Source organism: Hemiscyllium ocellatum, chromosome 15 (assembly GCF_020745735.1).
Source record: "Hemiscyllium ocellatum isolate sHemOce1 chromosome 15, sHemOce1.pat.X.cur, whole genome shotgun sequence".
Lineage (NCBI taxonomy): Eukaryota > Metazoa > Chordata > Chondrichthyes > Orectolobiformes > Hemiscylliidae > Hemiscyllium > Hemiscyllium ocellatum.
This window is the reverse complement of record NC_083415.1, coordinates 55514135-55541604: the sequence shown is the minus strand read 5'-3', so window position 1 is coordinate 55541604 and position 27470 is coordinate 55514135. Positions and strand designations below refer to the sequence as shown.

General features: G+C 41.2%; 1 protein-coding gene across 1 annotated transcript; it reads right to left on the bottom strand.

The window, feature by feature from the left end:
• Positions 1–5015: 5015 nt before the first annotated feature.
• On the bottom strand, positions 5016–22670 carry rab5if (RAB5 interacting factor). The gene is made up of 4 exons (XM_060836490.1): positions 22437–22670; positions 11573–11676; positions 10094–10223; positions 5016–8222 (listed from the first exon to the last, which is right to left on the bottom strand). Exons 1-4 carry the CDS (start codon positions 22536–22538, stop codon positions 8181–8183), a joined length of 378 nt encoding a protein of 125 aa, XP_060692473.1. The 5' UTR covers positions 22539–22670; the 3' UTR covers positions 5016–8180.
• Between the last annotated feature and the right edge of the window lie 4800 nt (positions 22671–27470).

Genomic DNA, 27470 nt, shown 5'->3' with positions numbered 1-27470 from the left:
AGAAAACAGACTTAATTTGTAATCTCTCCTGAAAACTTAATCCCTCAAGTCCAATATTTGTTCTTGTAAACCTAGTTGTACTCTGTCCAAGGCCAATATATCCTTTCTAAGCTGTGGTGCTCAGATCTGCTCACAGTAGTTCAAGTGGTCTAACCAGGCTTTTGTATGCCTGAAGCATAACTTCTACATCCTCATACTCCAGTCCTCTAGCCACAAAGTCCAATATTCTACCAGATTTCTCGATTATCTTCAGTTGTATGTTTTCTAGACCGGTGATGTTAAAGTAGCATGTTAAGATCATAAATTGTGTCATTAACAGGATCCTGCAACGTGACAGTATTTTGTCCAAAATACATGACAAGATTATTTCATCTTATTGGTGTAAATATAGCAATGTCTTGACAGATGATTGATTCAAGGCTAGTAGCAAAGCAGTGCTTTGTCCAACAGTTTGCCACTCATGGTTCCTCTTCATCTTGTCATGAATTGCTGTTCTTTAGACATGATACTCATTATTTTCCAATTTGAGGGAATAATGGTGGAGGGAATAAATTTTTAATAAAAGCTTTAAGGAGCAGCATGGAATTACAGTAGCATGTTAAATTATGGTCTATAAATGGGACAACCTGACCACTCAACAGCAAGTAAATATATAGTAGATATTGAGGAAATGAATACCTTCTTGTTTCTCATGTGTCTTACTTAGCTAGATCTTTCCCATTTTAAAGCCCTTCTTAAAACCTACCCACCTTTATCCAAGCTTTCAGGCATCCTCCTAACATCGCCTTGCTTCCTCTGGTTTTGGCAGAGGAAACTGAAAATGTATTTCCTTTGCTATACTGTACCATCCAGTCAGTTGGTTAACACGTCAGTTGCATATGATAGCATCCCACAAAAAAGTTAGTCAATATGAATTTATGCAAGAAAGTCATGTTTAACATGAGTCCCACAAAGTCAAAGCACATGGGATTAAGTGGTAACATACTGGTTGGATAGAGAATTAGCTATCAGACAGGAACAACTTATGATCTTGATGTGCTATTTAACACCACAGATTGAGAAAACATACAACTGAAAATAATCAAGAAATCTAGTGGAACATTGGCCCTTGTGGCTAGGGGACTGGGGTATAAGGAAACAGAATAGAAATAAATGGGTTTGTTTTTGGAGTGGAAGGCAGTAACGTGGAATCAGTGCTTGGGCTCCCAAAATGCCCAGAGTACACCAACAATTTGGATGAAGCAAACAAATGTAATATTTCTACATTTGTTGACACAAAACTAGCTGGGGTGTCAGAGTGGTGAGGAGAATCTTTAGAGTTTTCAGTGAAATCAGGCAAGTTGAGTGATCAAATGCATGACTGATACAACATAACTTGGATAAATTTGAAGTTGTTCACTTCATAAGAAAAACAAAAAGGCAGAGTATTATTTAAATGGTGATAGTTGGTTGTTGTACATTGGTCACTGAAAGCCAGCCTGCAGGTTAGCAAACAGTTGGAAGACAAAGTGGTGTGTTAGCCCTCATTACAAGAGGGTTTGAATACTGGAACCACAAAGGCTTATTGTAACTCTACAGGGATCTTGTGACTACATCTAAAACATTCTGTATACGTTGTCTCCTTACTTAAGGTATACTTGCCATAGGAGGAGTGCAGAAAAGGTTCACCATACTGATATGTATGCAGGAATGATGTTCTATCGCAGATCAAAGGAACACAGCTTGATTCTCTACCTTGTGATAGGGGATAAGCCAATTCAGACAGAGATGAGGAGAAATTCCTTCACTCAGAAGGTGGTGAACCTTTGGAATACCCAACACAAAGTTGTAAAGGGAAAGTCACTCCACCAATCTAAGAAAGAAATAGATTGGCCCCTCAAAGATCAGCAAGGCAGCCTTTTTTGTGGAGCCACAGAAAATGGGAGAGATACTAAATGAATATTTTGCATCAGTATTTACTGTGGAAAAGGATATGGAAGGTATAGACTGTAGGGAAATAGGTGGTGACATCATGCAAAATGTCCATATTACAGAGGAGGAAGTGCTGGATGTCTTGAAAAGGTTAAAGGTGGATAAATCCTCAGGACCTGATCAGGTGTACCCGAGAACTCTGTGGGAAGCTAGAGAAGTGATTGCTGGGCCTCTTGCTGAGATATTTGTATCATCGATAGTCACAGGTGAGGTGCCAGAAGATTGGAGGTTGGCAAACGTGGCGCCACTGTTTAATAAGAGCGGTAAAGACAGGCCAGGGAACTATAGACCGGTGAGCATGACCTCAGTGGTGGGCAAGTTATTGGAGGGAATCCTGAGGGACAGGATGTGATTAGGGATAGTCAACATGGCTTTGTGCGTGGGAAACCATGTCTCTCAAACTTGAGTTTTTTGAAAAAGTAACAAAGAAGACTGATGACAGCAGAGCAGGAGATGTGATCTATATGGACTTCAGTAAGGCATTCAACAAGTTTCCCCATGGGAGACTGATTAGCAAGGTTAGATCTCATGGAATATAGGGAGAACTAGCCATTTGGATACAGAACTGGCTCAAAGGTACATAGGGCAGTGGTGGAGGGTTGTTTTTCAGACTGGAGGCCTGTGACCAGTGGAGTTCCACAAGGATCGGTGCTGGGCTCTCTACTTTTTGTCATTTACATAAATGATTTGAATGCAAGCATAAGAAGTACAGTTAGTAAGTTTGTAGGTGACACCAAAATTGGAGGTGTAGTGGACAGCGGAGAGGGTTACCTCAGATTACAACAGGATCTTGATCAGATGGGCCAATGGGCTGAGAAGTGGCAGATATAACTTAATTCAGATAAATGCGAGGTGCTGCATTTTGGGAAAGCAAATCTTCGCAGGACTTGTACACTTAATGGTAAGGTCCTAGGAGTGTTGCTGAACAAAGAGACCTTGGAGTGCAGGTTCATAGCTCCTTGAAAGTGGAGTTGCAGGTAGATAGGATAGTGAAGGCAGCATTTGGTATGCTTTCCTTTATTGGTCAGAGTATTGAGTACAGGAGTTGGGAGGTCATGTTTGCGGCTGTACAGGACATTGGTTAGGCCGCTGTTGAAATATTGCATGCAATTCTGGTCTCCTTTCTATCGGAAAGATGTTGTGAAACTTGAAAGGGTTCAGAAAGATTTACAAGGATGTTTCCAGGGTTGGAGGATGTGAGCTACAGGGAGAGGCTGAACAGGCTGGGGCTGTTTTCTCTGGAGCGTCGGAGCCTGAGGGGTGACCTTATTGAGGTTTACAAAATTATGAGGGGCATGGATAGGATAAATAGACAAAGTCTTTTCCCTGGGATGGGGGAGTCCAGAACTAGAAGGCATATGTTTAGGGTGAGAGGGGAAAGATAAGAGAGACCTAAGGGGCAACATTTTCATGCAAAGGGTGGTACGTGCACGGAATGAGCTGCCAGATGATGTGGTGGAGGCTGGTACAATTGCAACATTCAAGAGGCATTTAGACGGGTATATGAATAGGAAGGGTTTGGAGGGATATTGGCCGGGTGCTGACAGGTGGGACTAGATTGGGTTGTGATATCTTGTCGGCATGGACAGGTTGGACCAAAGGGTCTGCTTCAATGCTGTACATCTTGATGACTATTTCTGGAACTTAAAGATGTCGGGGGTAAGAGGAGAGAGCAAGAGAATAGCATTCAGCTGCAAGGTCAGCCATGATCACGCTGAATGGCAGTGGACTTGATGAGTCCTGTTTTCTTTGCTTGTGTACTTAGGGTTTGGAGAATTGGGGAGAACCTGTTTCCACCAGCAAGGTGATTACTAATCAGTGAAATAACTCTGAGGAAGATTCAAGGGGAAGCAAGATTTCCTTTTGCAATTATAGAGGCAGTTGAAAAGAAATTCAAGAGTTCCTTTCAAATTGACATCAAACATATATTTGTAAAATAAATTTTGTAGGGTTACAACCAAGCAGCAAAAATAGGAGAATCATTGATGGCTTTTTTGAAAATCTGACAGATACAGCTGCAAAAATGACTTCCTCTTTTCTGTAATATTCTACATGACTTTAAAGTCTCAAGACGACTGGTGGTAGAATATACGACCTCAACCCAGTAACTTCAACGTACCAGGTCTGGTAAGAAAATAATCAAAGAACGATAGATTACTTAACCCTAATGCAATTTCAGCACTTCTTCCATGGGATGTGGGGACTCCGAGAAAGGCCAACATCTGTGTCCATCCACATTTTCTTGGAACTAAGTGATGTGCTGTGGCCTTCTCAGAGGTCACTCAGAACTTAGCCAAATCACTATTGGCCTGGAGTCACATGTCGGCTGAACCAGGAAAGGCAGATTTCCTTGTCTAAAGGGCATCAGTGATACAGATTCTGATTGTATCTTTATATTGCAGATTTAGTAACTGGATTTCAATATCACCAGCTGTTGTGGTAGAATTTGAACCCACATCCCCTGAGCATTAGCTCTGGCTCTGCATTACTACTACCGTTGTTGTCTCATCATTTTGTTCTGAATTAAGCATCATGATGGTTTGCTGGAATATAAAGTACTATCATAGTACAACGAATTTAGAAGACCATTGTTTATAAGCAAACACAATGTATGCACTCAGACACTTCAGAAAAAATATGCTCAATTTAACCTGATGGTACTAATTTGTGTTACTGAAAGTAAAAATCAAGTCTAACACAACATATTTTTAAGACTGTAATTTTCAGGTTATCTGGTGAAGAGACTGAATTCATTTATGCCCACAACAAAGGCATAAATGAATACATTTCAAAACACATTTTTCCTTCAGTGTTCAAAAGGAGGTGATTGAAGCTTCAGCCCCTGTACAGCAGATATAGTTGAAGGCTGCATCAGCATCACTTAGCAACAAAACCTAGGAGACTTGCAAACAAATGAATTAGGAGCAAAGATTAAGACACTCAGCCCATCAAGCCGTTCCACCTTACTGTAAGATTTAGCTGAACAGATATATTCTTGTTTTCACAAGAAAACATTTGCATTAAAGTAAAAACAACTCTTAAAATGACATTAGCACACTCATCAGAAGTGATTTTAATGGTCAATCTGTACTTATACAATTCAAATTTTCATCCTAAATCAATATTACCAATGTAATGACTTGTCATTCTGTTAAAATATAAGAACTTCTCATCTGCTCCTTCTATTCCTCTCACCTCAAACAACCTTCCCCTTTATTTGGGTTGTTAGAACTAAATATTTCAGTGTGTGATAAATGCAATAACCTTTAGAACGGACTACTCAATGTTTCCTTGGAATTCTGACAATGGGGAGTAAATCTGTATGACAGGGTTACAAAGAAGAGAATTCCTTTACGATATTCAAACTTTCCGCACATCCAGGAAATTTTTTGTCTGATGTGGACAATTTTGCAGAGGCATTTGTAACAACCAATCTGGACAAAGTGCTGGAAACAGCAAATGAGATTTCAAAAATCTAGTAACTGTGTTGTGGTGCTGTTGGTTGAGGTAGGAATGTTGGTCAAGACAGTGGGACTCCCTGTTCTTCAACAAATTGTGACGTTAGATCTTTTACATCAACTTGATCAAGCAGTCAAACTTTGGTTTCATAACATCTGAGAGATGGGGTGGCACCTTCATCAATGCATCATTCTGCCTGCATTATCTTGACATTAAGCCTGGACCAGATAGTTACCTTCTACGCTGCCTTGTGAACCTACAAACTTTAACTCAGTCAGGAATGACACTACCTAATAGAAGCTGTCACTTCAAGAGACAAGGCCATAGAGTGCACAGTATGAAATCATATCAAAATATAAAAGATCAGACAACCACTGCATTCAGGTTACATCTTTGTACAAATACTTTGCATACTTTGATATTCATTAGTTTCAAGGCAGTAAACCAAACTGCGACAACTATAAAATGCTTCCAAGAGGATTGTTCAGAATAGCACTATATAATCAAAGTAAATTGTACTTTTATTTTGTTATTTACACTATATCCATGCTCAAGACAGGATACAACGTGCAAGAGCATCGTTAAACTGAATTAGAGTATTTACTCCCTTATCTTTGCAAGGTCTCCACAGCAGTGAGCAGCATGGTTCCAACATACAGAACCAGAAGGTTTGATCGCTTTGAAAGCTGTGGCTGTCCTCTACTCCCTAAAAAGGGGTTTTACTGCATACAATCATTGAAATATACCCAACACATACAACCTAAACAAGTATCATAGCTGTGGCTCTAACTCCAAATGAATGGGATGAGTAAATGCGCTCTATAGTCTGTTTGAAATTAAATCCATGGTGAAGCATTGACCTCTTGCTCACTGCATCTGGCAGTGCTACCACAGCAGAGATTAATAGCAAATACGGACAAAACACAAACCATAGCCCTTAGTTCTGCTATTGCCCAAACTGTTTCTGTTCTTCATCTTTTCAGCACTATATCAGCAACAGCAGCTCAAAGTGGGTCCTGAAATCACTGAGTTATCTAAAGGCTCCCCAGGCACATCGTCCTTATTAATCTTTAAAAAAATAAATCTTCTGATCATTTGAACCTTGGTACACAGCTGGAGTGATGAGCAAACCGACCAGAAGATACGAGGAGCCTTGTTGAAAATTCAGAGTCCGTCAGTTTGAAACAGACTGCACATCATGAAACATATTAGAGAAAAGTCGAGACTCAGATTTCATAAGTGGATCACATCAATGAAAATATTAACTATAACATCAGGTTGCGAAGCAGCATTTGAACACTAAGACATATAGCTCTGATCTTAAGATTATGCGAAGAATATTTTAATAATTCAGATCACCTCTAATTCCACATGCAGTACAGACTGCACTCCTTCAGCATTAATACAATCTAGTAGGTCACTCATATTGCATATTGACTGCTCCCACTGTGGTGTATCATTTATATAGCTTTGCACTTCACTAAGTATTAAAATAAAATTTATCAAGAGAAGAAAGCTGAGCTGCCAGCATTTGAGAACAGCAGATGTGAGGACAATTTGATCGATAAAGTGTAAGGACTAAGTTGCTAGGCAGTTTGTAATTTATTCTAAATCAAGGACTGGCAATAACCAATGGTCATAATTTTAAGATGGAAAAGATGAGGTCTTAGTACTTTTTCTGTCAGAGAATATTGGAACTCTAACAAATTGCTTCCTTGAATGGGAGGCACTAATTCATCAAATTTCTTCAAGCAAGAGTTCCACCTGCTTCTGGTTGTGGCTACGTTACCTCTTACAAAAAAAAGGAGATAATTGAAAAAATTAATAGGGGTCAGAGCGATTCTCTGGATTAGTTTCAATTTGGTAGGAGGGTTTGAGAGGAATTATCAAGATGTTCTCCTCAAAAGTTGACCTTTGTTTTAAAATCTATATTTTTTTCCACCTCTCCTGGGAAGATACTCAATTTTTTTTTAAATTGAAAGAGGTATTACAAGTATGTGGACCAGCCTGGACAGATAAGGAGGTTTTCTACTGGTGGTCAATTCTCTGATATTTACCGGACAGGTAAAGCTTTCAAAACACTGTACCCCAAAAATAAAGTGTTTGATAGCTATTCATTAACCAGACAACATATATTTGTACCAAAACACACACAAAGGAGGAAGACAAGAATAGGGGTTAGGATGAGAAACTTAAAACTGGCCCTTACTGGATGGGTGTAATTTTGAAATGCTGGCTGAATACTTGGATTTTTAAAACAGGTACAAAACACCCAAGGGGCAATCATTGTCCATTATAAAGACTGAAATACAAACTCTGAAAGATGCACAAGTCAAAAATTAATGTTTCTTCTCCAATTCTACAAGTCATTTACATTTGTTAAATTAAAACAGATACTAACAACAAGAGTACCAACATTAGAGGGCATGACACTGGAAAGCTGCACTTTGACGTGGTTGTCTTCAGACTTCGATGCTTCTGGAGCTCTTGAAAGAGTCTTAATACAGAGATCCATGTCTTGTAAGATTCCTGGGATGTTCCATACATTATTGCAGATATTAAAACAGCCTCAGTGGGAATACTGCTTCCTGCAATATATCCCAAGGTTTCATCACAGGTCCCGTGATTTGATGGCACAAAACATTTCTGAACTATTGCCAGTTTTTATAATGTAAACACAGTTACAGTATTTTAATTTCTCTCTTTCGGTAATTTTAAACTTGACAGGGTTAGGCAGCTGTTTTTGGTCTTTAATCAAAGTGAATTGCAGTATAAAAAATTATCCAAACCACCTGGAAGGGGAAAAAAAAGAAGTGTTATCAAGCTACATCTGAAAATAGTTAGTTTCTAATGACACTGTCACTGAACGAATAACACAGGATCTGTTCAAATCCACTTTGGCCAATGGTAACATTTGGGGAAAACAAAGGGACCCACTTGTGGCGTAGAGTCCCTTGCCCTGGAATGGGAGACCTGGGTTCAAGTACCACCTGCTCCAGAGGTGTGCAACATCCCTGAACAGGTTGTTTAGAAGAACAGGTTACCTTTTTTAAAGCTATGACAGATCTATAGAACTAAAATAATCCACACAGCATCAGATTATTCAGGTCAACATTTGGGTAATATATAAATAAGTGATAATAGATCTTAAATAAAAAATGTTTTAACTAATTTAGCGAGCATTTAGGTTTCCCCTCCTCTCAGCTCCTAAAAGGAGTAGACTTGCATTGCAAATTGATTTCAAAAGTGAAAACAATTTTCCAACATGCATAATCCATGCACCAACTTGTCTCATCCATCAGGCTATTTCATTCCTGAGAGAATCATAACTGAACTGATTTGCTCCCTATTGGTGCACCTCCCAGCACACAAACACTGTTTTAAGTTCTGCACTTTCAGAACTGCACTGAAACACCAGCCTAAATGTTGTGCTTCAAAGTCTGGAACAAGTTTTGAACCCACCATGTTCTAATTCAGGGCAAGGAGAGATATCACAAACAAAAGAATCAAGCCAAGTATGTTTCTGTGTTTCTAATCAAGTGGTGCACCTTGTTCCAATTTTTTTTATTCATCCAAGATATCATATGCGATTGCAATATGGAAGCCGTATTTTTTAAAAAATGCTTCAAGGTAATTGCTACTTTCACTTTGCATGATCCACGTTTATATACACCATCCTCATTATTCCAAACAAAACTCACCCCCAGCAACTACCTCAAACCAACTATAATCCATCCTCAGAAGTTCTACTTCAAAGCTTTTCCGAGCCATTCTAAGCCAGCCAAAAGGAGGTGCATAGCTTAAGTGTTACTTCTCCTATGGGGATACAACAAATCTAACTACTTTCAACGATTTAGAATAACTAAGTCTTTTTTAAGAAATTAAACTGAACACTGCATTCTATGACAATCTGCCCCATATGCATAGAATGAGCGTAATAGACTATTAGGTAATCTTTGTTTTTGGACATAAACATAAAAATAGCTAACTTATCACATTCAGAAGTGGCTACTTTATCTTGAAGTCCAAAAGAAAACATATTCATTTTGTCATTGTTTAATTGTATTGGCATTGACTGCCGGAACATGCAGCATATTGATTGTTATTCCTCCTGCCTACTTTGAATTTTTTTCAAATCTAATTTAGCTTTACACTAAATGATTCATTTACTTAAAGCTGTTCAATAATCTTGAGTTTGTCAACTGTACATGTGATAGTAATTTCCCAAATAATGCATACTTTAAAACTTTCTGGTTCTATTACTAATCATCTGCAACATGCCCAGGTTCTTGTGGTGCACTGTTAGTGACCCTCCCTCTGAACCAGGAGACCTGGGTTCAAGTCCACGTGCTCCAGAGGTGTGCAACAACATCTCTGAACAGGTTGACAAGAAAATAAAAATCATACGAATTGTGAAATAACTGAGACACAAGAATATCAGAACATATCCAAATCTACTTCCTTTAGGTGCATCATAGAAAGAAGGAACCACACAATTCGCACCTGTCAGAGAACGGCACTAATACAAACACATTGAGCAGCAAGACTCAAGTTTCTAAAAAGGGTGCAGTTTGAGCTGAAATACTGAAATCTGTAAATGTCTCAGTGTAAAAATTGTTATTGGCAGAATTTCCCTACATTGAGCACAGAAATAAGTAATTACCAAAAACAACGCAAAAGATGTCATGAATCCCTCTTTTGTTAACTCCCAGGTTCCACCATATTCCTCTTCATCTACTTGCTGGAAGCTGCTAAAGTAGAGGTACAAAAGTCCAGCATTGATGAGACAAAATCTAGAAGCAGAAAACACAGAATTTATAATAATGTCTGTTCAACATGACAACAAGGAAGCACTTATATTACTCACCCTTGCACTGATCCACCTCTAACATCACTAACCCCATCCACAGACGCCGATTCAGAATGGAATACAGTCAGGAACCCTATCCTACAGTATACTCAACCTGGAGTGTGGATGAGATTGATCAATCATGGCGGACATTGCTGCCATATGCAACCTTGCCCAGCCACCCCCATTTTCAGTGGTTATTACTAGACTGCAGTCTGGGCAATCTCTCTCCTTCCTAGAACAAAGAGCTATAGACGTGGAAGATTAAAAGAAAAGGGAAGGAAGCAAAAAGTGGCTAACTATAGGTCAGTTAGTCGAACACATATCATTCTAGGAAAACTTCTGGAATCAATTATTAAGTAATAGCAGTAGATTTCGCAAGTTGTAATATAAGCAAGCAGTCAGTATGGCTTTGTGAAAGAGAATTTGCACTTGACTAATTTATGAGGGAGTCTCAACCAGAGTGGATACAGGGGAACCAGTGGATTTGTTGTATTTGGACTTCCAGATGGCATTTGATAAGGTACCTCAAAAGTTAAGTCATGGTGTTGGAGGTAGTATATTGGTATGGACAGAAAATTAGTTAATGGGCAGGAAACAGCAAGTCGAGATAAGGGCTCTTTTTCAGGCTGGTAACTTGTAGTGGAATGAGGGGGGATCTCATTGAAATGTACAGGATTCTTAAGGGGCTTGACAGTAAATGATGAGCAGATGTTTTCCCTCATGAGACAGTTTAAGACCAGAGGGCATAGTCTCAAAATAAAAGGACCAATTTAAGACTGAGATGAGGCAGAATTTCTTCTCTCAGAGGATTGAGTGACTTTGCAAGTCCTTGCCACAGAATGTGTGGGAGCAAAGCCCTTGTGAGTATTTACGACTGAAATTGTTTCTTGGATCAGTCAGGAATCAAAGGTTAAAGGGAAAAGGACTGGAAAGTGGATATGAGGATTGTCAAATCAGCCATGATCCTATTGAACGGTCTCAGGGGCTGAAGAACGTAATCTATTTCTTATAGTTTTAATTAGAACAGCATCACAGCTAATCATCTGCTTACTTCCCAACTTTTTGAGGGGGGGGGGGGGGGGGGGGAGGAAACGTCATATGGCTGACTTAAAAGAGCTTTTTTTTAAACAAAAGATGGATTAGGAAATAGGTCTTTTTCATGAAACCCCACAATGTAAAGTCATTTAATAAGGATGGAGATGAATTATAACTTCGTAAGGCAAAACTACCTTCAACAGTAAACGTTTTACTCCCATTTTATTAATAAAAAGGAACATAACATGAACTTACATTGCTATTCCCAAGAATCCTTTAAGTGGAACAACGCCCCAGATAACTCCTAAAAAAATTGCAATTAATTGTCGAAACCAATAGATCACATCTAGAAACTCATCCTGTAGGGAGGAGGAGAAATTCAATTAACTTTGGCACAATTTGTAGTCCACCATTTTCAACTTGTAAAAACGATTAACATTTATCAGCCAACAATTCCGTACACTTCAATTTAAAACTATTTTGATTGAAACTGACAACAAATCATAAATGATATAGTAATGGAATTTTATCTGAATGTGCATAACGATTGGAGGTGCAAGTGCATCAGTATAGGATAGATAAACATCTCTGGTTGGTCTGACTCTATGTTACAGTCTACTAAACATGGAGAATGGATGAGATTGATCGATCATGGTGGACATTGCTGCCATATGTAATCTTGCCCAAACTTGCCTATTTTCCATGGTTTTTACTAGACTGCAGCCTGGGCAATCTCTCTCCTTCCTAGAACAAAGCCCTATTTCACCATTGGAAGCACCAGCATTTTAAGTAGTAATGTCAGAATTTACATTTTCGATAATATCTGAACACTTATTAAGAACAATGCTGTGTTTGTGATGGCAAAAACAGGCTATACATTATGTATAGTGCATGATATATAACTGATGTGCGCCACATATTTCCATCACTTCATTTTAATTTACAGCTTTCAGTAAATGTTGGCCATTATGGGTTTGCAGGCATGAGAGAACTCTTCTAAAGCCCTAGAAATGTTGAAGCAATGAATCAGGAGTAGTTTTGGATTAAAGGGAACAGTCATTTGGGACTGAGGTAAGGAGAAATTTCTTCACTCGAAAGGTTGTAAAGCTATGGTATTCAATTCTGCACAAAGCTGTGGATGTTCAGTCATTTAGTATATTCATTTGGAAGTTGACATTGTTTGATAGCGTGGGAAGGCATAGCTAAGGCCAATCACTTGCATCTTATTGAATAACAAAGTATGCTCAAGGGACCAAGTGGCTTAACCTCATTCCTATTTATGTACTTCTCTTTCAAGATCAACAAATTGTAAAAGTTACTTTCCAATTTCAGATTGTCACGTGCCTGCATTGTCCTTCGCACATCGCACAAAGTGAAGCTTAACTGGAATCACAGAGGACAAATTCCTGCCGTAGAAGTATTGTTCTTCTGCTCTTTTGACAAATTTTACCAGATTATTTTTAACTTAAAATTTGAATTTGAGTGACCATAGCTGCATGTTACGTAAAATATTAGCAAGCTTTTGTATTTCACTGTTTTCGGGACGTACAAAAGAATCAAGTGGGATCGTTTTCCTTTATAGTATAATCAACAATTTGTGTTCAAATTGCATATACCCAATAAAATGCTCCAGGGGTTTGAGAAAACAAAGTATGGCACTGAGTCACATAAGGCGATATTAGACAAAATGACACACTTCATGGAGTGTTACCAGCCTACATAATAATGCTGAATCCATGATTAGCACAGTCAGAAAACTAGGTCATATTTGAAAGGTGATCTGATTGTGGTGTTAACCCTGTCCAATCCAATACATGAATTGGTATCTACTTGATGGTCTCCCACTCCTCTTGAGAGACACCCATTCACCTGCTCCACACAGTACGTGCCTTGCTCAGCCTTTGTCTCTGCACTTCACTCTGCACCTGGCTCATTACCTTTATATGTACTTTTGTCAGATGTGGGAGCTTAAAGAGAGTTTAAGGGTTATTGCGGATTATATCTGCCATAAATGCTGTTGGATGCGAATCTTATCAGATCGAGTGGATCGGTTGGAGAGACAGATAGAAGCAATGAAGAATTTGCAACAGCAACAATATGTGATGGATGGCAGTTATAGAAAGGGGGGAAATGTCTCAGATACAGTCACATAGAAGGGTTAACTTCAGGGAGGGTAAGAGAGGTAGGCAGCTAGAGGAGGAGTCTTTTGTGGATATACCCATTACAAACAGGTATGCTGTTTTGGAAAATGTAGGGGGTGATAGATTCTCAGGGGAACGTAGTACAAACAGCTAAGTTTCTGATATTGAGACTGGCTCTAATGCAACGAGGAGTACGTCGGCTTCCAAGAGGTCAATTGTGTTAGGGGATTCTTTAGTCAGAGGTACAGAGAGACGTTTCTGTGGCCAGCAGAGAAAAAGCAGAATGGTGTGTTGTTTCCCTGGTGCCAGGATCAAGGATGTCTCAGATGTTCTCATGTGGGAGAGGGGCCAGCAGGAGGTCATTGTCCACATTGGAACTAACGACATTGGAAGGGAAAAGGTTGAGACTCTGAGGGGAGATTACAGAGAGTTAGACAGAAATTTAAAAAGGAGGTCCTCAAGTGTAGTAATATCTGGATTACTCCCAGTACTACGAGCCACTGAGGGCAGGAATAGGAGGATAGAGCAGATGAATGCATGGCTCAAGAGCTGGTGTATGGGAGAAGGATTCACATTTTTGGATCACTGGAATCTCTTTTGGGGTATAAATGACCTGTACAAGAAGGACGGATTGCACCTAAATTGGAAGGGGACTAATATACTGGCAGGGAAATTTGCTAGAACTGCTTGGGAAGATTTAAACTAGTAAGGTGGGGGGTGGGATCCAGGGAGATAGTGAGGAAAGAGATCAATCTGAGACTGGTACAGTTGAGAACAGAAGAGAGTCAAACAGTCAGGGCAGGCAGGGACAAGGTAGGACTAATAAATTAAACTGTACTTATTTCAATGCAAGGGGCCTTCAGAAATGAGATAAGAATCCAGAGAAAGTATATTCCTGTCAGGGTGAAAGGGAAGGCTGGTAGGTATGGGGAATGCTGGATGACTAATGAAATTGAGGGTTTGGTTAAGAAAAAGAAGGAAGCATATGTCAAGTACAGACAGGATCGATCGAGTGAATCCTTAGAAGAGTATAAAGAAAGTAGGAGTATACTTAAGAGGGAAATCAGGAGGGCAAAACGGGGACATGAGATAGCTTTGGCAAATAGAATTAAGGAGAATCCAAAGGGGCTTTGTAAATATATTAAAGACAAAATAGCAACTAGGGAGAGAATAGGGCCCCTCAAAGGTCAGCAAGGTGGCCTTTGTGTGGAGCCATAGAAAATGGGGGAGATACTAAATGAATATTTTGCATCAGTATTTACTGTGGAAAAGGATACGGAAGATATAGACTGTAGGGAAATAGATGGTGACATCTTTCAAAATGTCCAGATTACAGAGAAGGAAGTACTGGATGTCTTGAAACGGTTAAAGGTGGATAAATCCCCAGGACCTGATCAGGTGTACCCGAGAACACTATGGGAAGCTAGAGAAGTGATTGCTGAGCCTCTTGCTAAGACATTTGTATCATCGATAGTCACAGGTGAGGTGCCGGAAGAATGGAGGTTGGCAAACGTGATGCAACTGTTTAAGAAGGGCAGTAAAGACAAGCCAGGGAACTATAGACCAGTGAGCCTGACCTCAGTGGTGGGCATGTTGTTGGAAGGAATCCTGAGGGACAGGATGTACATGTATTTGGAAAGGCAAGGACTGATTCGGGATAGTCAACATGGCTTTGTGCGTGGGAAATCATGTCTCACAAACTTGATTGAGTTTTTTGAAAAAGTAACAAAGAAGATTGATGAGGGCAGAGCAGATGTGATCTATATGGACTGTGGTGTATAAGGTGTTCGACAAGGTTCCTCATGGGAGACTGGTTAGCAAGGTTAGATCTCCTGGAATACAGGGAGAACTAGCCATTTGGATACAGAACTGGCTCAAAGGTAAAAGACTGAGGATGGTGGTGGAGGGTTATTTTTCAGACTGGAGGCCTGTGACCAGTGGAGTGCCACAAGGATCGATGCTTGGCCCTCCTGGGAACAAACTGGCAGCTCTGTTAGCACTTTGAAGCAGGTATTCAATTATATTCATTGTCTGACTATTTCCCCATGATTCTGCAAAATATATTTCTCCTGTCTAAGTATTTATCCAACTCTCTTTTAAAGCCACCACTGAGTCTGCTGTCACTGTCCTTTCAGATAGCTCAAAGCAGATAATTGTAACTTGTTTCTCTCATGTTCCAGTACATGATGAAGTTGCATTCAATAATTTAAAGCCTTGAAAACAGCAGGCTATTAAAATTACTGCTACACAACATGAAACTACTGGCATTTTGAACTCAAGATAGTCCTGAGGGTCAAGCAAATACCTCATTAAATTTGGACATTCACAGCCAACCAAGGAATTCACACAATCCTTTGTTCAAGGATGGTCCATCAACAAAAGAATTATAGCATTCCCATCATTCTAATTCATCATGGTCAAAAGAAACAGCAAAATTCAATGTATTAGATGAATGTGAATGGATTCCATTGAGCTTTCATTGAATTATGATGGTGCCCTCAAATAAATTAGGCTGGCTGTGTCCCAAGATGTCAAATGACAATACAGAATTTGTAATCAACACATTCTCTGCTGCAAAAAGGAGACTGAAATTGTACAAGTCAGGTGAAGTAGTTACCATTTTGTTGGATGCTTATAAAATAACAGTAATAACTACGATGCAGAGACAGAGTTCCATCAGAAACCACCGAACAATCTGCAAGTTATCTTCACAACTAAGGTAATAAACACCATATTTAAAGTGAGAGAAGGACTCCCCTCCAACCAATGGAGAAAGTGAGGACTGCAGATGCTGGACAGTCAGAGTCAAAAGTGTGGGCTGGAAAAGCACAGCAGGACAGACAGCATCTGTGGAGCAGCAGAGTCGACGTTTCGGGCCCCTGCATCACCCTCCTATTTATCCCTCAGCCCCCTTCCCCTTCCACATTACCGATGAAGAGCTTATGCCCAAAACGTTGACCCTCCTGCTCCTTGGATTCTATCTGACCTGCTGTGCTTTTCCACACAATTAATTTTGACTCCCCTCCAATCAATTCCAACGTTGGAGTTCTCATGAGAACTAACTGCCTGGAAATTTAAGTAAAAGAGCACAAATTTTGCATGCGTCACAGCATTTAAAAAAACATGCATTCTGATTCTATTACTAACCATCTGAAACAGACAACTGCTTCTCATCTTCTAGACTCAAATAGCATGGAAACAGAGCCTTTGGTCCAATTTGTCTATGCTGACCAAGTGTCCCAAACTAAATTAGTCCCATTTGCCTGTGTTTGACCTATATCCCTCTAAAACATTCCTATCAAGTACCTGTCTAAATATTTTATTAAATGTTGTAACTGCACCTGCATCCACCACGTCCTCTGGCAGTTCAATTCACATACGAACCTCTGAAAATGTTGCCCCTCAGGTCCCTTTCAAATTGTTATCCCCTCACCTTAAAATGATGCCCTCCACTTTCGAACACTCCTACCTTTAGGAAAAGTCTATAACCTCTGACAAGCCCCAACATCACTCCTAAAGAGTGGTGCCCATAATTTAAAAAAACAAATAGTTCAGTAAAGCTATTTTGTCATGAAACTGAGCTAAAGAGATCCTGGAGTCGGTGGTGTTACACTGATGTTTTCACCTATGGGCCAGCAAATTAATGCTGGCACTATAATACTATCTTTTGTTTGGAGCAGGATTGTGGCATTTTGTTGTCAAAAAGTCTTTAGGATCATTACTTCAAATAGGCCAAAAAACGTAACTGTACCTGTTAACAAAAACAGAAGCTGGCCAGAGGGTAAAGTGAATCTCAGGATCCAGATAAAAGACTTGTTTCTTCTCTGTAAAGAAGAGTGATATCACAGAATCATATAGTACAGAAGAGGCCCTTCTGCCCATTGAATCTGCACTAAAAAAAACGAATCTAAATCTGTACTAACATCATTTTCCAGCATTTGGCCCTAGCCTTGCATCATTAGATTAGATTAGATTCCATACAGTGTGGAAATGTTCTAACATTTCAAGTGCACATCCAAGATGCTTTAAAAGTTGGGAGGCTTTTTGCTTCAACTATCCTCCTAGGCAGTATGTTCCAGATACATTCCCACAACTCTCTGGGTAAAAGACATTTTTCTTAAATCCTTTCTAAACCATCTGCCTCTCCCTTAAAACTGTGCCCCATTTTATTGACCCTTAAAGTGCTTTCTATTCACCTTGCCCTCGATCTTGTACAAGTATATGTTTCGATTAAATGGAATTAATGTAGTTTGCCATTTGTTGGTCGGCATAGACATGGTTTGCCAAAGGACTTGTTTCTATGATGTATGACTATGACTGCAATCAGGCCCTAACTCAACCTTCTCTGCCCTAAAGAAAACAACCCAAGGTAACCCAGCTTCTCTCCATTATTAAATTGCTCCATCATAAACAACATCCTGGTGGATCTCCTCTGCATCCCCGCCTGTGCGCAGAACCACACACAGTACTCCATCTGTGGCCTAACCCTCTAACATTACCTCCCTGCTCTTATAAACTATGACACGTCTGATAAAGGCAAACATCAGTATGCCTTTTTAATTATCCTATTAGCCTGTTTTGCATCTTCAGCGATCCGCGAACAAGCATTCCAAGATCCCTCTGTGCTTCAGTGTCCTGCCATTCTTTATTCCCTTCTCTTATTCCTTCTTTCAAGGTGCTTCGCCTTACATGTTTCAGGATTAAATTCTATCTGCCCCTGATCAATCCACCTTTATCCTCCAAAGATCTTCCTCTTCACTGTCAAACAACCAGTCAACTTTGTGTCATCCACAAACTTAGTCTCCTCACATTTCTTTCAAAAGCAATAAAGGGATCTAGGCCTGATCCCTGTGGAACACTGACCTCCAGTGACATAAGCAGTCTTCTATCATCACCACCTGTCCCACCACTAAGGCAAGGGTTGAAGTCAACAAATTACACTAGATCGCATGTGCTTTTATCTTCGTCTTCTTTATCATCTCCCATGTGCGATCTTGGCAAAGAATTGTTGAAATCCATATAAATGGCATCAACTGCACTACCTACACAGAATTTTGAGGAGATATCCTTTAAATTTGTTAGGCATGACCACCCTCAGACAAAGCCATATAGTCTACACCTGATAAAATCATGTTTCTCCAAGTAAAGATCAATTCTCTCCTTCAGAACTTTCTCCAATGCGTTATGGATATCACAAGATCTGCATTTTGTTATTTATTTTGCCAACTCTAAAATACAATAATGTTATAAGATGAATAGAAAAACACTGACATAACCAGGGAAATTTTGTATTCAATAGTAAAAATGCCCAAATTCAGAATTTCCTACACATATTTCATAAAATCCTTTCCATCTACTTAATATTACTTGAAAAGAAAACGTCACGTATCTTATAACTAATCACATATAATGCAGGTTATTTAGAGATCGTGAGGACAGCAGATGCTGGAAAGTCAAGAGTGGAAAAAGTGTGGAGCGAGGAGAAGCACAACAGGTCAAACAGCAGCAGAGGAGCAGTTTCAGGTCAGAATCTTTCATCAGGACTCAGGTTATGTCAACAAACTGGATCTCCAATTAAAATCTAATCACTTCAGTACAATTGATATCAGTAACTGATTGAAATCAATTCTTGTTATAGGAAAGATATTAAGCTGGAGAGAGTTCAGAAGAAATTTACCAGGATATTGCCAGGAATGGAGGGTTTGAGTTGCAAGGAGAGGCTGGAACATGTTTCACTGATGTGTCGGAAGCTGAGAGGTGACCTTATAGAGGTTTATAAAGTCATGTGGGGTATGGATAAGGTGAATGACAGGTGTCTTTTCCCTAAGGTGGGCAATTTACTGTGTCAATAGAGCACAGGAACAGACCCTTCAGTCCAACCAGTCCATGTGACCAGAATTCCAACTAAACTAGTCTCATCTGCTTGCACTTGGCTAAATTCCCTCCACAACTTTCCTATTCACATATTTATCCAAATGTCTTTTAAATGTTGTAACTGTACCCACATCCATCACTTCCTCTGGAAGTTTATTCCACATATGAACCACTGTGTAAAAAAAAAACTGCCCTTCATGTCTGTAAAATCTTTCTCCTCACTTTAAAATTATGCCCCCTAGTCTATAAATCTATCACCCTTGGGAAAACATGCCTGCATTCACTTTATCTACACCCCTCATAATTTTATAAAATTATTATAAGATCACCCCTCAACCCCTACAAGGGGGCAAATTTTTAAGGTGAGAGGAGAAATGTTTAAAAAAATGTTTTTTTTTTACAGACTGGTTCATATGTGGAATGAACTTCCACAGAAAGTGATGGATATGGATACAGTTACAATGTTTAAAATACATTTCGATAAGTACATTAACAAGAAATATTTGGAGAGATGTGGGCCAACTGCAGGCAGATGGGTCTAGTTCAGTTTGGGATTATGGTCGGCAGGGACTGGTTCACTGAAAAGTCTGTTTCCGTGCTGTTATGACTATGACACTGACTATCAGAAAGTAAAAATTAAAATGCAAGTCAACTGATCTTGCATAACCACTGTTACTGTACAGGATCGTAAAAATAGACATATAAATCCTTCACAACACTAAACGGTAACTTTCATTGTGTAAAACTAAGTAATGCAATCTTAAAACCATCTGTCCTCATAATCCGATGAAATAACTCTGAAAACATTGCACTCCTCTATTTACATGATGAACTTTATTGGTCAGGAGTTGGGAGGTCATGTTGCAGCTGTACAGGGCATTGGTTCGGCCACTTTTGAAGTATTGAGTATAATTCTGGTCTCTCACATATAGAAAGGATGTTGCAAAACATGAAAGGGTTTAGAAAAGATTTACAAGGAAGTTGCCAGGGTTAGAAGCTAAATAGGCTAGGGCTATTTTCCCTGGAGCATTGGAGGCTGAGGTTTATAAAATCATGAGGAACATGGACAGGGTATATAGGCCAGATCTTTCCCCAGGGTGGGGGAATCCAAAACTAGAGAGCTTAGGTTTAAGGTGAGAGGGGTAAAATATAAAAGGGAACTCAGGGGCAACATTTTCATGCCAAGGGCTGTGAGTGTATGGAATGAGCTGCCAGATGAAGTGGAGGAGGCTGGTATGATTACAAGACTTAAAAGGCATCTGAATGGATAGATGAATAGGAAGGATTTAGAAGGATATGGGCCAAATGCTGGCAACTGGGACTCGATTTATATAGGATATCTGGTCAGCATGGATGAGCTAGACCGAAGGATCTGTTCCATGCTGATTATCTCTATGACTTTAAGTCATAGAGTTGGAATGCAACCTTCTTTCTTTTTAGACCCATATACCTTCACTACATTCAACCTTGCCCTGAAAAAAAATCAGAGCACCCATCTGGCACACACAATTTTCTTAAAATGGGTTCCAATTTCATCAAGATAGCATTGTACTTGACAGATGGCACGAACATTCTGCAATATCACTTTTTAATTTTTCTGTGACATGTGGACATCAGTGTGGGTGCCAGTATACCACAGAGCCTTTAGGCAAGATGTTCTAGGATTTTGATCCAGCAACCATGAAGAAATGATGATACAGTTCTAAGTCAGATGGTGTGTGGCTTGGAAATGGTCAAGTTTCTATGTGTCTGCTGCCCTTGTCCTTTTAAGTGGCAGATGTCACAGGCTTTCAAGGTACTGTCTAAAAAACCTTAATAAGTTGTTTTTAGAATCCCCACAGTGTGGAAGCAGACCATTTGGCCCATCAAGTCCACACTGACCCTCCAAACAGCCTCGACCCAGATCCAAGCCCTACCTTTTCCCGGTAACCCTGCATTTCCCAAGGCTAATCCCCTAACCTACACATGCCTGGACAACGGGAGGAAACCGGAGCACCCGGAGGAAACCCGTACAGACATGGGGAGAATGGCTGTGTGGAGTTTGCACAGTCACTTGTCATGCATCTTGCACACTGTTGCTACAATGCATCACTGGTGAAGGAAGTGAATGTTTAAGATGGTGCAGTTATTTTTTACTGGTTCATGGGATGTGGGCATTGCTCAATCGACCCACATTTATTATTGAGAGCAGTTAATCATCAACTACATTGCTGAGGGTCCGAAGTCATGTGTCGGCCAGACCATTATGGAAGGTGAATTTCTTTGTCTCAAGGACATTAATAACTGGGCGAGTTTTTATAACTACCGAGATTGGTTTCCATTAATTAATTAATTTCCATTTTTATTCTGGAATTTACTGAATTCAAATTTTGCACAATTTGTCATGGTGGTAATCAAATTGATGTGCCCAGAGTTTTAACATTAGTGGTCCAATGACATTTCCACTACCCCACTGCATCCCCCTCCGATCAATATTTGATTACTGACCATTTATAATTAAACAAAAAAAAAATTGCACACATCTTAATATTAATGAGATTCCACGCTTCCAATCCCTCTCAATGACCAAATTAAAAATCATGTCAGACAGATCTGTTCAGCCTTCACTACCACTGATGTGGAGGTGTCGGTGTTGGACTGGGGTGGACAAAGTCACAAGTCAAACGACACCGGGTGACAGTCCAACATGTTATCACTGGTCAAGTTCGGCACATTGTCCTCAATACACCGGCCACAAAAATTTGCACTCGAGCTTAGGCACAAACTTGAGAAATGTCTCACAAGTGACAAATCTCTGAAGTACCCCAGTGCTGTGCGTCGGGGCGGGGTAAATAATCTTCCCCCCTTCTCCCACCCCCTACACCTCCTTTCAATTTGCAGAAGCTTGCAAAGTGGGTTAACTCTGTCGCCCCAGAAGATTTTCCACGAGAATGGGTTTACACAGTCACTGTCCCTCCCAGTGAGTTCTGACTGTGTCAGTCAGACACTCTCACTGGGGCTGGGGCCGGGGCCGGGGCCGGGGCCTGGTGCCACTCCCCAGGCCGGGGACCAGACCCACTCCGCCTGTCTCCCTGCCCCAATCCTTTCACCCACCCGGCTCTAACCTTATCCTCCCAGGCCGCGTTACTCTTCAGCACTTTACTCCAGACGGACACTTTCACGCCGCCATTGGCCAGGTGCTCTCTGGACGACTTGCCCCCACTCATTCTCCTGTCACCGGCTGCGGCTGCTCCTCCTCCTCGCTCTCTGCCTCCCGTTCTCCCCTCGCTCCCAGCCCCGGGAGCAGTGCCGCACTCTGCCACCACACACGCCGATAGCTGCGGGGGAGGGGGGGGAGGGAAGGGCCAGCACCGCGCACGCGCGCCCCACGGGTCCTCCAGCGTCCCGGCATGCTCGGTGGGCGCGCCGCCGCCGCCGCGAGCCGCCATTTTGTGGCGGAGAGGGAGGTGGAAGGCAGCAGGGATCACGTGACAGCGACCTCGACCGACGGCAGTGGGAGTTTTTCTCATTTCTCCGCAGGTCAGATGTGGGTTCAAATGATTTAAATACAGTTCATGAGTCTGCAATCAGTCTCAGTTGCGGTGATCTTGACGCCATCGCTATATCGCAGAGTTTTTTTCCCCCCACACAGAGAGACCCTTTGGCCCATCGTGTTCCTGCTGGACATCAAATATCCATTTATTCTAAAGTAAAATAACGTTTGAGGTCCAGTGACCCTTCCTCAGCACTGATCCTTCCTAGTGTTACCATTAGAAATGCTCACAGTACTCCAGCTATGGTCTAACTAATGTTATGTACAACTCGATCATAACCTCCTTGCTCTTCTATTTCTTTTTTCCTTTTTTTAATTCAGTTTCCACCACCAGGAAGAAAGGAAACAGCCAGGTGTCCAGTGACAAGCAGTGCCCTTCACATCAAAGGGGAATGCTGTGTGATCAAACAGTGCAGGGGAGGGCAGAGATTAAATCAATATAGAATTGGAGGGAGGACACACGGGCTCTAACGTAACTGCGGAAGAGGGGCAGGCAGTCGGCCCTAATGACCCCCTCCACGGCCCGCTGCCTGGACCTGTTTATGGCCAGTTTGGCCAGGCCCAGGAGCAGACCCACGAGGACATCCCGACTCCTTGCTCTTGTATTCAGTGCCTTGACTAATAAAGACAGGTATCCCCTATACCTTCTTAACCACCTGATCTACTCTGTCCTGTTGCCTTCAAGCATCACCAGGGTCCCTCTGATCCTCTGTACTTCTTGAAGACCTACTGTAGCAAATATTTGTACTTCCTTGCCTTTATAATCCTCCCAAAATATATCACCTAATACTCATCAGGGTTAAATTCCTTTGCCAATCTTCAGCCATTGTTGTTGCAACAACCCATCCAATTCACTAATGCCTTTCACAGAAGGAAAGTGTTGGCCTTACTCACTCTGGCTTACACCCAACTCCAAATGGACAGCATTGTGCTTGACTCTTAACTGCCCTTTGAAATAGACAATCAAACAAATCAGTTCAAGGGAAATATGGAAGGGCAGCAAACACTGATCTTGCCAGAGACATCCATATCCTGTGAAAAAATGTTTAAAAATGCTTTATGTTCTGAAGAATAGTCATTGGACCTGAAACATTGATCTTGTTTTCTCTCCATATATGCTGCTGGACCTATTGAGGTTCTGTAACTATTTCTGTTTTTGTTTTTAAAATTCTTCTATTTGCTGTGTGAGCAGTTGTAACCACTGATCATATTGTATGACGTTGTCTGCGCTGCTGCTAATCATGGCGTGTGTTTCCTGCCACCATACTCTTTGAGGATGGGATCCATCCATGATAAGTAATAAAGTAGCCAGCTTCATACAATACGTTTTTATTTCCGTACATAAGACGACATGAATTAGGACTGGGAGTAGGCTAGTCAACCCTTTGAGTCTACTCATCGTTCAGTGAGATCATGGCTGATCTGATTATGACCCTCGGAGAAGACAACTCTCTAGTTCTTCCACAAGGGAAACATTCTTTTTGTATTCACCCTTTCGTGTCCTCTCAGGACTTTATATATCTTAATAAGATCACCTCTTATTCTTCTTAACTTCAATTGATTCAACAGATCATCCTTTGTTCAGATAACCACCACAATTCCAAGAACCAGCTCAGTCCAGCTTCTAACTCAGTTATGTTCTTAATTAGACAAGAACACCAAAATTATACACAATATTCCAGGTAGGGTATCACCTACTCCCTGGACAGCTGAAGGAAACACTCCCACATTTGTATTCCATTCCCCTTGCAAAAAAAAGTGACGTTATTTAATTAGCCTTCTTAATCAGGTACTATATCTGCATATTCCCACATTCCTGACGAAGGGCTTATGCCTGAAACGTCGAATGTCCAGCTACTCAGATGCTGCCTGACCAGCTGTGCTTTTCCAGCACCACAGGTTTTGAGTCTGATCTCCAGCACCTGCAGCCCTCATTTGCTCCATACATGCATATTAACACATTGTAATTAATGTACCACCTAGATCCCTCTGTACTTCAAAGTTTTGCGATCTTTCTCAGTTTAAATCATGAGCTGTTTTCCAATTCTTGCTGCCAATTGGTCAAATTTAGATTTTCCAATATTATATTCCATTTGCCATATTTCTCCCATTCACTTAACCTACCTATTTCCATTTGTAGACTCCTATGTTCTCTTCACAACTTACAATCTACTTTTCCTTTAATTCAAAGTGCTATCAGTAAAACATCAGTCATTGACCAGAAGGGATTATTGCAATCTTGAGAGATGGACAACATTGAGGGAGCTTTTTAAAGTGGCTTTGGGATTGAAAAGACTGAAGATGAAGGAATGACAGGAGTTGAATAGATATCCCATATTGGAGAGTATAATGACCAGGGAACAAATTATAATGCTTAATTGTGGGAAGTTAGGGAAGAGATTGCTGGGCCCCTTGCTGAGATTCGTATATCACTGATAACAATGAGTAAAGTGCCAGAAGACTGGAGGTTAGCTAATGTGCCGCCATTATTTAAGAAAGGTGGTAAGGAAAAGCCAGGGAACATCAGACCAGTGGGCGTGATGTCAGTAGTAGAGGACCAGGGGGGTTCTGTCCTCACGGCATTGGGTGTGGTGGGGTTCAAGGGCAGAGGTGTGGGATTAGAGAAGATGTGCTGAAGGTTATCGTCAACCATGTGGGAGGGGAAATTGCAGTCTTTGAAGAAGGAAGCCATCTGTCATTTTCTATGGTGGAACTGGTCATCCTAGGAACAGGTGCAGCAGAGACTGAGGAATTGGGAATAAAGGATGATGTTTTTACAACAGGCAGGGCAGGAGGAGGTGTAGTCCAGGTAACTGTGGAAGTCCGTGGTTAGTCATAGAGTCATAGAGATGTACAGCATGGAACAGACCCTTCGGTCCAAACCATCCATGCCGACTAGATATCCCAACCCAATCTAGTCTCACCACCCAGCACCCAGCACATATCCCTCCAAACTCTTCCTATTCATATACCCATCCAAATGCCTCTTAAATGTTGCAATTGTACCAGCCTCCAACACTTCCTCTGGCAGCTCATTCCATACATGTACCACCCTGTGTGTGGAAAAAGTTGCCCCATAGGTCTCTTTTATATCTTTCCTCTCTCACTCTAAACCAATGCCCTCTAGTTCTGGACTCCCAGACCCCAGGGAAAAGACTTTGTCTATTTACCCTATCCATGCCCCTCATGATTTTGTAAACCTCTATAAGGTCACCGCTCAGCCTCCGACACTCCAGGGAAAACAGCCCCAGCCTGTTCAGCCTGTCCCTATAGCTCAAATCCTCCAACCCTGGCAACATCCTTGTAAATCCTTTCTGAACCCTTTCAAGTTTCACAACATCTTTCCGATAGGAAGGAGACCAGCATTGCACGCAATATTCCAACAGTGGCCTAACCAATGTCCTGTACAGCCGCAACATGACCTCCCAACTCCTGTATTCAATACTCTGGCCAATAAAGGAAAGCATACCAAACGCCTTCTTCACTATCCTGCGACTCCACTTTCAAGGAGCTATGAACCTGCACTCCAAGGTCTCTTTGTTCAGCAGCATTCTCAAGGACCTTACCATAAGTGTATTAGTCCTGCTAAGATTTGCTTTCCCAAAATGCAGCACCTCACATTTATCTGAATTAAACTCCATCTTCCACTTCTCAGCCCATTGGCCCATCTGGTCAAGATCCTGTTGTAATCTGAGGTAACCCTCTTCGCTATCCACTACACCTCCAATTTACATCTACAAAGTCACTTGCCAGACATCAAGATGGAGAGGTCTAGGAAGGGGAGGGAGGTATCCAAGATGGTTCAGGTGAATTTGACGTCAGGGTGAAAAGTGTTACTGAAGTTGATGAACTGTTCAACCTCATACTGGGAGCACGAGGTAGTGCTGATACAGTCATTGATGTAGTAGAGGAAAAGGTGGGAGTTGGTGCTGGTGTAGCTGCGGAAAATGGACTGTTCCACATACCCAACAAAGAGGCAGGCATAGCTGGGGTCCATGTGGGTGCCCAAGGCTACCCCTGTTTTTGGAGGAAGTGGGAGTATTGGAAGAAATGGTTTCGGTTGAGGACCAGTTCAGCCAGGTGGATGAGGGTGTCAGTGCAAGGGTACTGGTTGAGACGGAGTGAGAGAAAGAAACAAAGGGCTTGGAGGCTTTTGTCGTGGCAGATAGATGTATACTGGGACTGGATGTCCATGGTGAAGATAAGGTGTAGGGGGCCAGGGAAACAAAAATCTTGGAGGGTGATGGGCATGGTGGTGCCCTGAACGTAGGTTGGGAGTTCCTAGACGAAGGGGGACAGGACAATGTCAAGGTATGCAGAAATGAGTTCAGTGGAACAAGGAGCAGGCTGAGACAATGGGTCGACTGGGAAAGTCATGGTGGTGAGCTGCCATTTGGAACCACAGCTGTAGGTAAACCTACAATGTGCCATAGGTAAACCTACAATGCCATTAGGGAGGGAATTACTGGATTCTGACCCAGCAACAATGAAGGAATGGAGATATTTCCAATTCAAAATGGTAAATAGCTTGGAGGCAAATTTAAAGGTGGTGGTGTTTCCATGTAACTGCTTCCCTTGTCCTCCCAAATGAAAGTGGTTATGGGTT

Excerpts from the sequence above, each read along its gene's own strand:
- rab5if (XM_060836490.1), bottom strand. The coding sequence starts at position 22,538 with ATGAGTGGGGGCAAGTCGTCCAGAGAGCACCTGGCCAATGGCGGCGTG. Across the intron at positions 11,677-22,436 it reads ACGCGGCCTGGGAGGATAAG|GATGAGTTTCTAGATGTGAT; the intron begins GTTAGAGCCGGG and ends TCCTCCCTACAG. Across the intron at positions 10,224-11,572 it reads GGATTCTTGGGAATAGCAAT|ATTTTGTCTCATCAATGCTG; the intron begins GTAAGTTCATGT and ends TTCTGCTTCTAG.